This window comes from Notothenia coriiceps, unplaced genomic scaffold, assembly GCF_000735185.1.
Source record: "Notothenia coriiceps isolate Sejong01 unplaced genomic scaffold, NC01 NC01_scaffold00034471, whole genome shotgun sequence".
NCBI lineage: Eukaryota > Metazoa > Chordata > Actinopteri > Perciformes > Nototheniidae > Notothenia > Notothenia coriiceps.
This window is the reverse complement of record NW_011367172.1, coordinates 57954-71349: the sequence shown is the minus strand read 5'-3', so window position 1 is coordinate 71349 and position 13396 is coordinate 57954. Positions and strand designations below refer to the sequence as shown.

At 41.4% G+C, this 13396-nt stretch overlaps 2 protein-coding genes across 3 annotated transcripts in view; one reads left to right on the top strand and one right to left on the bottom strand.

The window, feature by feature from the left end:
* LOC104962196 (oxidation resistance protein 1) overlaps positions 1 to 10299 on the bottom strand; it is a 13720-nt gene extending 3421 nt beyond the window's left edge. Inside the window, exons 1-9 of one of the 2 annotated variants that reach the window (XM_010790603.1) lie at positions 10202 to 10299; positions 9301 to 9512; positions 7827 to 8023; positions 7534 to 7613; positions 6202 to 6333; positions 5584 to 5757; positions 4353 to 4484; positions 4079 to 4263; positions 3613 to 3983 (exon numbers count right to left, since the gene is read on the bottom strand). In XM_010790603.1, coding sequence (XP_010788905.1) covers positions 3613 to 3983; positions 4079 to 4263; positions 4353 to 4484; positions 5584 to 5757; positions 6202 to 6333; positions 7534 to 7613; positions 7827 to 8023; positions 9301 to 9401 — 1372 coding nt within the window. In that variant the 5' untranslated portion in view covers positions 9402 to 9512; positions 10202 to 10299. Of the gene's footprint in view, positions 1 to 3612; positions 3984 to 4078; positions 4264 to 4352; positions 4485 to 5583; positions 5758 to 6201; positions 6334 to 7533; positions 7614 to 7826; positions 8024 to 9300; positions 9561 to 10201 lie in introns of both variants that reach the window. The other variant, XM_010790602.1, reaches the window with a different exon arrangement.
* A 627-nt stretch (positions 10300 to 10926) lies between these two features.
* The window catches only part of mtfr1l (mitochondrial fission regulator 1-like), a 7727-nt gene continuing 5257 nt past the window's right edge, over positions 10927 to 13396 (top strand). The window contains exons 1-4 of the mRNA XM_010790610.1: positions 10927 to 11036; positions 12170 to 12304; positions 12441 to 12548; positions 12670 to 12779. Coding sequence (XP_010788912.1) covers positions 12290 to 12304; positions 12441 to 12548; positions 12670 to 12779 — 233 coding nt within the window. The 5' untranslated portion in view covers positions 10927 to 11036; positions 12170 to 12289. The remainder of the gene's footprint in view (positions 11037 to 12169; positions 12305 to 12440; positions 12549 to 12669; positions 12780 to 13396) is intronic.

The following is a 13396-nucleotide window of genomic DNA, read 5'->3' as shown; positions in this document are numbered from 1 at the left end:
CTGGTAGGAGCTAGCGGCTGAACGGCGGCTAGCAGTGACAGCCGATCGTCAGCTAGCAGTGACAGCTGATCGTCGGAGAATGTTTGAGTGTAATAGATACACAGTAAGTAGATCCAGACAGTTATGATAGCTTTAGCAGACTATTTGCAGTGGATTTTGTGGTTGTTAGAATACAAAAGAAACACAATTTTGGCTACGAAGTGAAGCGGCGACAAACACGCCAGCGTCCTCACTCTGCCAAGTTCTGAGGACGTGGATTGACAAAGCCTGTGTCTGGCATCCATGAGTACATAATTGATGTACTTAAATGATTCTGTTTTCTTCAAGGTTGTGACTTCCTGGTCGAATGTACTTATTGTAAGTCACTTTGGATAAAAGCGTCAGCTAAATGCAATGTAATGTAATGTAATGTATAGAGAGCGCTTGATCGGACAGCCTCTGTCTGCACAACTGCTGTCACACTGGCTGTGTGAAGCTGTGTCACAGGCATATGTCTCCTCATGGGGTGGAGCCCCNAAACACTAAGATGAAAAAATCTGATCCATCTCATTTACCGACGAACATTTCTGCTAAAGACCGGGCAAAGCAGTACCCCGATGTCTTTCACGAAAGTAGGGGGAAACTATTCTAAACCCCGTGCAACTGTGTGTTGGTTCATACGTCTTANACGTTCCTCCGTGCAAAGCCGTGGAGGAGGCAAATTCCTCTGGTGGAGTGCGCATTGATGTTCTCCGGGGGCTCCACCCCATGAGGAGACATATGCCTGACAGGCATATGTCTCCTCATGGGGTGGAGCCCCCGGAGAACATCAATGCGCACTCCACCAGAGGAATTTGCCTCCTCCACGGCTTTGCACGGAGGAACGTCAGTGGAAGACATTTGCACTGCTGCATCTTGGTCTTCCCCCTGTTCATTTATTCAATTTTATTTGAGGGATATCTCTCATTCCTCTCTGACACACCCTGTACGGAGTGTCTTGTCAGAGTGAGTGACGTCAGGGATCCAGCTGTGCGCCTCTCTCCTGCCTCTCGGCACGCGGAGAGCGGTCCTTTTTCCCTCTTATGAGAGGGATGTTTCCTTTTTTTCTTCTGACACATGTTTGGTACGGAGTGTCTTGCCAGAGTGAGTGATGTCAGGGATCCAGCCGTGCGCTCTCCTGCCTGTCTGCACGCAGAGAGCTGCTGTTCGCCCTCTTTTTGTCACTGGGCAAAGTATGACCTTCGTCTCTACTTTTTAATAGCGATAGCCTTAGAGGGCGAAGCCATATACGAAATAGAACTGAAGTTACCTACTATAACTCCAGCTTTATGAGTATCGGCGTAGCCCTCTAAGCGCTGGGCCCCACTGGCTCCAATAATAGCTGAAGAAAAGTTATTTTGTATGGGAGCAGATTGTCGGGCCTCCTTCCTATTTATACCGGAAGGGAGCCCGAGGGTGGGGCCCACCTTTTGGGTGGGCGTGGACTACAAGTGTTTCAGTGCTGCGCGGGGGCGCAGGGGGATTACCCAATAGCGATAGCCTTAGAGGGCGAAGCCATATACGAAATAGAACAACAGCCGGTGTTTCTCGTGAGTGTTTTCCCCGGGAAACAAACACAATACACACAAATGCAAAAATACACAAAAACACACACGTATACACACACACACACACACTTGTGAGCTTCCCCCAGACCAGTAATCCAAACGAAAATATCTTCCCTCACTATTTTGATCATTTGCTCCGCTAACCAATCAGATCGATGGATTCCAGAGATTTTTCTCAAAAATTATGACTCCATAACAGTCAGTGGGCACCACTTCACAGCCAATCAGAATGAGAATATGTTTCACATTTGACTTATTCAAATTGCGAGTGATTGAGTGACAGATGAAGGTTGTTTAGGAGAAAATGTCGGAGAAGAAAAAGTTTGAGAGTGGCGCTCGGAAAAGGACATTGTTGAGGGTAAAGGAGTTTCGAGACAAGCAGCTATTACAAAAAATGCCAAAGCTTAAAGGTTATTTTAAACCTGTAGGCCAGGATGAGGAGGAAGGACAGATTAGTTCTGTACCGAGCGGCAGCGGTGCCGGTGTTGTGTCAAATTATGCACCCCCATCATGAAATGCACCCCTTGTCACGGGAACGCGCATTTGTAAATGAAACGTTAAGACGAAAACTAAACGTCCAGGTTTTTTTAATGGTAATTTACAGACTGTGAGTCGCTTAGTGGTAGCTCATATAGTCTTGATTCTTGTGGTTAAACTTTTCGCTCCATATTTTGATGGTTGTGGTGTCAAATCCTGGATTTTTCATTCATTCGTCACTTCTTTACGTTCCCACAGAACTAAACTGCATTCTCAATTACGTTTAGCTAGAAACTTATTTTCTCCCACGTTACGTTCGTTATCAACGTATCTCAAATACGTTTATTTTCTACATATCTTTGCCATTTATTGTCTTGCATATTTGTCATAAAATAAACACAATATATGTTTACAAATGTTACATAGTCTTTGTCAGCATATTTTTGCCACGTTATGCACCCCTTGCTATCTTACAAAATAAAAGTCTCACATTCACGAAACTTGCTCCATTCATTGGTACAACTATACCCTGAAAAATGCTTGAGGGTGGTGTGGAGGAAACTTCTATGTAGCAATGTAGTGGGAGTTACCGACTCATGAAGGAGACATGAGGAGAGCTGGAGCTTTGATGGCAAACACTGACGGTTTATTTGGAGTTTCGGCCGGAGAGTTGACAAGACAGGTGGTGTGTCACGAGTTGACACAGCGGTTGCCAAACCAATTCTGAAGAACTCCTTCTGCAGCTCGATGTTTTAACTAGTTCAGAGTGTAATAATCAACATTCTTTATCAGTGAGACTAAACAAATATGGACCCTGAATCTAACTAGAGCTCTCGTCCATAGAAAATAATGCGCGCCAGGGAACCTTCGTCCCTGAACAGTAAACTACCTCATGGCGGCTTGTGCTCTGTCATAGACTGGCAACAACAGTGTGCCCAAGCTGCCCCTCCTTAAAAGAGATAGCAGCTATACCCAAGGCCGTAGACCTATGCCATGGGAAAGGAGACAGTGAGAGGAGAAAATGATGAACTGTGTCGAAGGTTGAATCCCTAAGCAAATTATTCCCTAACAATTAGCAATCTGAGGCTTCTGTTTTAAAGAATGAACTGCTAACAAAATAAATAAAGGCGTGTGGCGCAGTGGGTAGGGCGTTGGTGTTTGGGTCAGGGGAGCACAGGTTCAAACCCCACTGCAGTCAGTATGTCGTTGTGTTCCTGAGACACTTCACCCCAAATTGCTCCTGTGAGGATTGCCCACAGTATTGAGTATGTAAGTTGCTTTGGATAAAAGCGTCTAACATGTAATGTAATGTAAAACCCCTTTTGAGAGCTGTGATGTAGGCTGTTGTTTTTATTAAAGGTTATTAAGTAAGTATTAAGCATAATTTACCTACATTTGATTGATTTTGCTGACTTATAACTTAACTTATGAGGCAATATACCTCACCTCTAGTGAGTGTCCCAGTCCTTCGTATATCTTTCTGTATGTGGCCCTCTGTGAAAAAAGTTTGGACACCCCTGTTTTAGACAGACAATGATTCACGTCCCACCTGCAGTCTGACTCTTCACAGAGGTCTTCCCCGTTTCATTGTTCAGCAGCAGCCCCGTCCTCACTTTACTGGCCGCCTCTGGAGCTCCGCAGCAGAAGGTGGCAGTACCGCTCAGGACGGACACTCCCAGACCTCCATCAGACGACTCACACAGCAACTCTGGAGGGCTGCTATCAAACTCCCCCTCCACCTTCTCCATGTCTCTGCTCTCCGCCTCCTCCTCCCCAGAAATCTCTTTGGTCAGGCTCAGAGCCAGACTGGACAAATCTGATGGAGCCAAAGACACCAGAGACTCCCCCTTTGGGTTTGGGAAGCCGCTTGCTGGGATTTTAGTGGTTTTCAATTTCTGGAACATTTTCTTTCCTTTTCTCCTATTGAAAAAATACAAATAAAAAATGCTTTGATTGACTTTTTAATGTAATATGAGTCAGTGGGTGTAGTTTAGGACGACTGAATCATTGCTGACCTCTGCTGGGACGTACTGAAGTGAACATGAGAGATGTCCGAGAAAAAGGAGACAGATGCCAGGTTGTCAACAGAGCAGGACAGAAGGTATTCCTCACAGCCGTGTTCCTTCACCAGAGCGTGTGTCTTACACGGGTCAAAGAAGATTTTATTAGCAGTCACCAGCAGGATACCTGAAACCACACCCTGACAGAGAGAGAAGGTGCTGATGTTAGCCCACAGATGTCTACAGGTGTAGAGAACAGAGATCAGAGTGAAGTGTTGTTCACACCCACCTTACGGTCTGTGATGTGGCGGCAGAACAGTTTGAGGTACCTCATGGCCTCCGGTCCCTCCGCCTGGCAGCACTCTGGGGGCAGTGCCAATAAGCAGAGCTGTCCGTCAGGCATCGGCACCGCCTCCACATCCTGTCAGCATCACACATGTTATCAGCATTGACAACAAAATGCAATTCATGGAGGCAGAATGATTAATCAGCAACAATTTAGAAATTAAGTAAGCGTTTCAGTCATTTTTAAGATGAAATTGTGAATATTTACCAGATCAAGCATTAACAAATTTAGACATTCACAATTATTTTTTTGCTTTTTATTGTAATAGGCTGAATATAAGTTGTAGAGTGTTAGTCGGAAATAAAAAGCAAGTTAAAAAAATTAACCTGGGAAATTGTGAAGAAGCATATTATAAATTAATTTAAAAGAATATAGAAAACTAGAGCTTAACTCAACTTTATTGTAATTCTGTAATTGTATTGCTAAACATACCATTTTCAAGTTTTAGAGTTTCAATCTTGCTCGCTGCTGTAATTTTCTGAATCAAATTCAGTCTTTGCTCAGCGCTGCATTGTTTTCATGACTGTGTTTTGTTTTGTTACTTGTTTCCATGGTAACATGTTCTTTTTTATTTGATCCATAATAAAGTCTCCTCGGCTCATTTTTTCTTTGTCATCGCTACTGACTGACTGATAACTGGAAAAGAATGCATGATGATCCCATTAATGTCATACAATCTGTTAACTACAAATGTGAATCTGTTTCCACTGCTATTGATGACTCTCTTTTTATTAAATAAAAATTAAATAGCAACTGCAGCTGTTAAGTAAATTCAGCGGAGTCAAAACTACAATGTATTCCTCTGAAATATGGTTGAAGTGAGTCATGCATGAGCTCAGCGACTTAATGCACACACCTTCTGAACCAGCTTTCTGTTGTTTATTTGATTGTGGCATGTAACAAATGTATACCAGAATTGTTGCAGTAACAAAAACAGTAACAAAAAAGGAAAGAAAGCTTGTGGACCATAGGATGAGGTTTAAATTAAACCATAGTCATTCAGTTATTTAAAAGAACCGTCCATCTTATCATTATTAGCTTAAATGTACAGTACTTGAGTTAAATGTACTCGTGCTTTTCCAACACAGATTTTAAACTACAGTAAAATATGTGTAATTAAATATTATAAAAATATTCCAAAAAAATGCAGTAAAGGAAGTTGTTTTTTTCCTACCAGTAGTTTGTCATATTCAGCCTCTGGGGAGGGGGGCTGGGGTTGAGCAGCGAGTGTTTCCAAAGAGTCCAGATCAGCCTCTTCCTCCCGCTTCAGTTTAGGATCAGAGTCCAGTTCTGGTTGAGAGGATCCTTGACCGGTGGAAGTGTTTTTTCCCGTCGGTACGACAAGCTGCTTCAGAATGGAAGCCATGATAAGAATAGCTCTGTCATTGAAATAGATACAACCTGCTAACCCAGTGACTACTTCCTCTTTCTACAGGCCTGTATTTCCCTATTTGTCTTTGTTTGTAGTCACATCTAAGCTCCATGTAACACATGAGGGTTGTGGGTGAAGCGCTGTAGGCATTTTATTGGCATTTTCCGTTTGCTTAAAGGTTAGTATTGGTGAGGTATTTAAGCCTGAAAAGGGTTAATAATAGAGCAACACACTTCTTGTCTAAAGCCAAACTTGCAGCTAAAGTTGTCAGGCAGACAAGGGAAATATTGTGATTTGCAAATATTGTCCACATCATTAAAAAAAAAAATGGGGAAGCAAGCAACACACTCATCAAGTGTTCATATTATCCATAGGCAGGGATGGAAATGACACCTTCAGGGGCCAACAGTTGACTCTTACCTCTCTAGTGATGAGCGTAGCAGAGGAAGAGGGTACATTTGAAGATCTGTCCATTTTTCCCTCTTCTGCTGAGGAGGATGTTTTACAGTTGAATTCTGACGAGATGCTGAACACCGTGTCCCCAGGGAGACCCTGAAACACAAAAGCAATAAAGTGTTCAGTAGGGGTTAAAATCTGATCAAACATCCAATCTAATTAAGTTGTTTATTCTTACATAAGATGGTTTTGTATCCATCTTCATGCAATAAGTAGCCTCAGTAATACATCTTTCAGGTGTGCAGAAGCACATTACATTGAAGATCTCTTCTAACTTCTACTTTCATATAATTATGGATCCAAAAACCCACTGCTATTTATTGTGCTGATCATACTCAGTGTATTCACTCTAAATCAACTCCCATCCAAGGTTTGGACGGGAACTTATGAATCAATATCTAAAAGTGGAAGAGTTTAAACAGTAGGCGTGAAGCATCAGATCCACAACTGTCATCCACTGACAGATGGATCCATTGACCTAAATTAGATCACTGTCGCATGACGGATAATGTGACCACAGAAAAATCGTCTTTATGTGTCTGGAGCTCTGTGTGTGCTTTTCTAGGCATAAACTGTGTGTGTGAGTGTTTCTACATGTACTAATGATCCTTTACAAAAAATGCATTCCTCGACCACAAACAAACAATTCAATAGTTTTAAAAAAGCAGGATGTGCAGCAAAAAGCTCTGCTCTGCTCTCAATTTCAACATGCACACAACATATAAGAAACTCAATAAAATCATCTCAACAAAACCTACAAAATAAGCTTAAAAAGAAAAAGACCATCATGAAATTCTCATAGCAAATCAGACTGGATAACTTAGTAATAAGTACTGACGCCCTTTCCAGATTCATGATAATACAGAGACTTACACAGAACAAAATCAACACTTGTTTTCATATTTAATATGTCAGCAGCAAAATAAAAACAACAAGCGCACAAATACCCTTGAATAAACATCCGAAGATTCATTCCTCCGGCTGTATTTGTTGTAGAGGCTCTGAAAAAGACCTTGTTTCCCCATGGCGTCCGTGAACAGCTCTGACTGCTCCCACACTCACATATGAACCTTGGACGCTCTTTATCCAACTCTTTTATCACCATGAATTGTGAAACCAATCACCGGCTGCAAAAGGCTGGCTCTAACATACCTAATCAGAGACAAGATGCATCAATAAATCCTATATCTTTCTCTCACTTCCCAACTTCTTCTATTACTTGTTCCAAAAAGCTCTGTTTCTCAATGCACACGAGAAGTAAAATTCTGTTTAAAAAGTAAAAAACAAGTGACTCACCCTGCTGCTTGTGCTGTCACCTGATGGTCCGCTCATATGCTCTTGCTTCACTGCAGTATTGTTAAGGTCCCATGCAGTCCCTGCGAGAGAAAAATACAATTCTGTCACCATTTCTTTACAGGTTTAATACACCACAGTTCACATGTCTGCCTTTCCACTCTGTATGAAAATAACTATGCAAAAACATGCCAACGAACTCAGCATGAGAATTCTAAAATGTAAATCCCACCCCACAGTTTGCATCTACTTAATGCAAACTGCCTGCTCCCTGTCTAGCATATCAAACCCTGCACCTTGCAAATAGTACTGCCGCAGTTTGGGGTTTCTGATGTGGGGGGTGTGGTTGAGAGGCCGGCCCACAGTGGGCTGGAGCGGACGCTGGCTGCTGGCCACAGGCTCCTGCATCACACGGGCCTGAGGCTGATTCTCCCAGGGACGCTTAGCGAACTGTGGAGGCTGAGAGACGCCAGGAGGAAGCTTGGAACCCAGCCTGAAAGAAAACGGAGGAAAAACTGATAAAATCAAGCTATATTTAGGTAGGTTACGCATTTACACACACACAGCTGGAATTTATACTAAAAAACAATGAGAGCATGTCATTACTAAGGGTGTTCTGTTTGACAGTATATATTTTAAAAGTCCCATATGTGAGTATTGATTTGTTTGTGACGAAGATATAAACTCTACTCATTTACTTATGCACTCTCAGTTAATGAGGTCATCAGGTGATATTTTGTAGTGAAATCGAACTGAATTAGTGACCAAATAATGTATTTCTAGCACAGTTGTGAACCATAACATTTATTTCATTCCATTAAAATCCCCATATGATTTTTTTTTAATCCCATGGCAGTAATATGGTATGATTTACGCATTTATTCACTATCTATAAAGGAGAAATAAGATTTCTTCATTAATAACATCATCTTCACAGTCTTTGCTACAGGTTCAAGATCACAAGGGGATGTTTATTATACATTATTTTAGTGATGAACCGGTTGAGTATTACATCAATTCATCAATTATTGGTTGGTCTATAAAATAAAACAGTCTTTTTGTTGGTGAAAACTTTTTAACACAATGGCAATTGCTTGTTTTGTCTAACAAACAGTGAACACCCAAAATATTTAGTATCAAAACAGAGAAAAAACATCAAAATGCACACATTTTGATAGGCAACATAATCCATATCAAACACATCTCACAGTCTTCATGCAAATGCTTAGATAAACTATTAGAGAGATTACTTCCGTGCATAAACTGCTCATTAGGAATGAATGCTTATTCTTAAAAATGAACTCCATTTCAAGTTGTATTTTCCCTTTGACAGCAGGGCTACAAGGATTAGTCGGTTAGAGTATGTGTAGTGTGAATAACTGTATAGGGCAGCGTTCACAGTCTGATCAGAGTTATTTATAAGGGGAGTGGGAGTTGTCTGCATGATGGCTTGTTGCTGTCGTAGCTCTCACCCACATGATGGTTTTTGATTGAGCGTGGATTCCTTCAGTGACAGTCAGTGGATGAAACCAGTTTATGGGAATGTGGATTCTCTGCTAACAAAGCATTCCTGTTTGCATTGTAGTCTGAAATGACACATGCTTAGTGTTAATCTGGAAATATTCTCTCTCTTATTCAAATAATGAAGATCAGAATTGTAATGTGCTTGAATCTAAGAAGCACATTCCAGCCAAACACGTCTCATGTATACTTAAGTGTTTTCCCTTTTTTTCTTCTCCTTCCAGTAATCCACATGTTTACAGGCCTGACCTGGTCTTGACGTTGCCAAAGTAGCTGGTCCTGGTCTTGTCCCTCTGGGGCTCGCGGTCCATGGCTCCCCGAGTCTCAGGCCTCCTTACAGACTGAGCCATTTTCTTCTTCTTTAGTATGAGGCTGGCAGTGGTGGCAGAGGGATGAGCGGATCAGCTGTCATCCTTCCTCCTCCTTTTATTCCCCTTGCCTACCATTTGCCCCAGTTACACCTACACAAGACAGGACGTCATATGATCTGGGCTGATTTTTACAAACATCTAGGCAGAGGGAGGGAGAAGCAACGGTTAAACTTCTACATGCACCAACATGACACCATAAGGAAGAGAGCTAGATATTTGCGGAGTGATGAAGTCAGGATGCAAATGAATCAATATACATACATATAAGTGTGTATGTAAACAACCAATGTGTCTGTTTCATGCTCCAATGTGTCAGATGGGGTACAGTTTGCACTCCCACAATATCTTAATCATTCTGTAATCATGCAATGTATTATATGAACAAACATCAATATGATGCAGGTTCTGTATTTTAGTATTTACTCTGCAAAGCTGCATTCAGGCATGAGTAACGCAATGATAATATCAACAAATAGGAAACTTAATTCGGGGAGTCATTACAATGAGATTAGCCTATCATCCCTGAATAAACCACACCAACACTATTAACCAGTTGTCCTGCATCATTTAAGGCATCCTAATATGATCCCTATGGCCATGTCATCGATCAAAACAATGATCACAATTTGCTTCCTGTAAATGCTAGGCGTGCAATAACCACTGTGGAGGAAGTAAGCATTTGAGCCGACATTACAGGATGACCGAGACTGCTGCTATGGTAGAGAACAGCAGCAGCTCAAAAGAGATGGCAGCATCATGTGGAAAGTATATTTACTGACCTGTGTCTATTCCAGGGATGGGGACGGGTGGCGGTCATGTGAGCGCGCGCCCTCATTGCAGTGTTATGATATCACTGCAGACAACAGTGACTAGTTAATTATTCAAGCCCCGCCCACTGCTTACAGGCCGTCGCGACGATTGTCAAGATAGTAATCCTCCCGCCGGCTGGCTGAGAGCAGCTTAGAGAGTTTAGCTGAGAGCAGCGAATTTCGCATTCGCTGCTAAAGTAGTAAAGGGACTGATTCATCTTGTGTTTTCAGACAGATACAGATCTCCTTAAGTATCAAGTCCGTCTCGTTTTTTCTGTGTAATTGTTTAAATGTTTGTCTTGTCCCATTTTATCTGCAAACAATTGTACATTTTATATAGCACTTGGTGATTTAAAGTTATTCATCTGCATGCAGAACCCAACATTTCTTTAGAGTTTCCATATTTTCTGAAGCATTTCACAGGCTAATTTTCCCTGAGGATTAGCATCAAAAAACATAGCAAGAGGATCACACTTGTACATTTTCCCATTATATATTAAAGCTGCATATACCAATTATTTTCATTAATGATTATGCCGGAATCAGAGAATATTGATTCACTGATTAAGTTTATCATGATGTCTGAGGTAGCACCCTGTACTCTGCACTGCTTGCCTCCACCCCAAGAGGGCGCTCTTGTATAAGGAAGCTCCCGGTGCTCAAGCCAATCAAATTACAGGAAAGGGAGGCACAGGTTTCCGGCCTAATACGCGAAAACAACTCAGGTCTGAAAGACGAAGAGGAGAAGCTGCTGCTCGTAAATAATTCAACGGCGCCGCTTTCCGAGGTACAGTCATCATCTACCGTGAGTTTTGCACTTGCTCTTTTAATTGCATTTTGTAAGGAAAAGATAAATAGTGAAATATGGCGGTGTTACTCTACCGTTGAGGGTCAACCAGGGGGCCGTTATTGGAGATGCTAAAGCTAACTGACGGTCACTGTGTGTTTTGCTCATGGATGTATAGGTTTTGCTCCCCGTAGCTACTGGCCAATTATGAACCGAACCAAGCTTTACAAATCACTCTAAAATAATATTTCTGTCTTCCACCGTGTTTCATAAACGGTGACGGTAGATATCGCAAACTGTAACTACATAATCAACACTGTGTAGCAAACCTAGCCTAGCTGTCTAAAATGTCAGCTGTTAGTTAGCTAACGGCTAGCTATATTAGCACTGATGATAGTAACTCTGCTCCTTCTTGTGTTGATGTCATCACAGTAATATTATTAAGTCGTACAAGCATTATCTAGCCTTTTACCGCCAAACCCTTCAATAAGCGTTTATATATAATTAATTTATTTGTGACAATTGCGGAGGATTCGTACGTAATTATACCATAATAAAAACCGGTTTTTATTTAAATGTTTTGACAGTTCAATATTTATTTCCATTTGAAGAGAACAGTGCCTGAACGGGGACAATCTACACTATAATAAAACAGTTCAGTGTTTATCATACTGTTTGGATATTTACAATTTTCCCCAGCTGAGATCTGACCTTTTTAAAGATAAATGTTTGCCATTCTTTTTTTATTTGGTCTTGTTTGCCTGTTGTGTAGCTTAACGTTACATATGTATTTTCTAGTATGAATACCCTACCCTATTCCTGCTTTAAACCTAATGATACCAGCAAAACTACCCTTTAAAAAATATGTATTGTATTATACATTGTTAGTTGTGCCAAAAAGTATTTCAATAATCACCCAATAATACAGATTTAAAATGCAAATTTCCCCTCTGTGGGACTAATAAAGGTATTCTGATTCTGATTCTGAAATGATATACAAAAAAGTCTGAACTGTGCCCGAATCATTCATTTGACTAAAGGCTATGGAAACGTTTCTTGTCCAGACAATCAATCACAACAATTATATAACTTTATCTTTGTGTTGGTGGGTGTATTAATGCAGTGTTGTTCTTCCGCTTGTCTCTTAACAGAAGTATTCCCTCATTTATATTCCAAGAGTTGGTGGCTACACTGACATGGCATCTGTCCACTAAACGGCTCTGTCTTTAGCCACTGCGAGCACAAACCATTGGTGTGCAACCACCATCACCATGGAAACAGACACAGTAAGTTTACATCCTTGCTTATTTCTTTATTAAACGCCATTGAACTTAACACTGCATTTCTCTTTCATCACTGTGCACAGATGCAAACAAGTGAGACAAGTATAATAACAGGGTTTTTCTACGATATCCTCTACAGGAAGTTATTCCTATCTGGCAGAATAAGCCTCATGGATCCGCCCGCAGTTTTGTGAGAAAAATAGGCTCCACTCTTCCACTCAGGCCTCCACAAAGGGCATGTTTCCAGGTAAATATATGATCCTTTCACTCTGTATGTAATTATATATCTCTATAGTATGTATGGTCCTCTATTCATTGCAATATAAATGTTTTAATATATAACATTAGCTTATGTCCTTGTGCTTTAGGAACTCCCGGGTCTGCCGCCTCTTCGGCCTATTCAAGGCCCGATGGTTCCTACCTTGGCAGACATAGCCTGGATTGCCGCAGATGAAGAAGAGACTTATGCCAGAGTGCGGTAAATGTCCTGTCCCGCCCTAAAGAGACAACCACTAAGGTTATGGAGTTGTGCCAAGTTACTCATTTATAACTGCATTATCCTGCACTCTCTGTGCTTCCATCATGTGTACAAAAGCAGCCCAAAGAAAGAAAGAGATTCAATGTCACAATGGCTTCTTTTTTTTCAACACTCAGGTTATTGCGCCGTTTATGTATTACTATAATGAACAGCGGTACGTTAGGTGCATTCTTTATCACCATCATGTTATAGTGATACAGATACATTTGTATGCATTGATGTTGAAGTACTTAGGCTACGCCACTTTCGGGTCCCGGGGGCCTACTGCTGGCAGCGAAGCAGCCCCATGAGCAGCCCAGAGATAACTCTTTCTTCATATTTTTTGTGTATTCATTCAAGCGGGTCAAAGTTACTAAGCAATTCACATTTTATTAATCGGCCTAGTTTTACCTTACCAGTGCAGTGGTAAGGTTATCTGTAGAAAAACACCGTATTTGGGTCAGCCTTCACAGTAAGGCTACATTCAATGTTGTAAAATCATTCAAATGCGGAAATGTCGTCATCGGCAGGCCATCACGTGGTTTCCGAGTATAACCGAGTGACTCGAGCAGATTTTG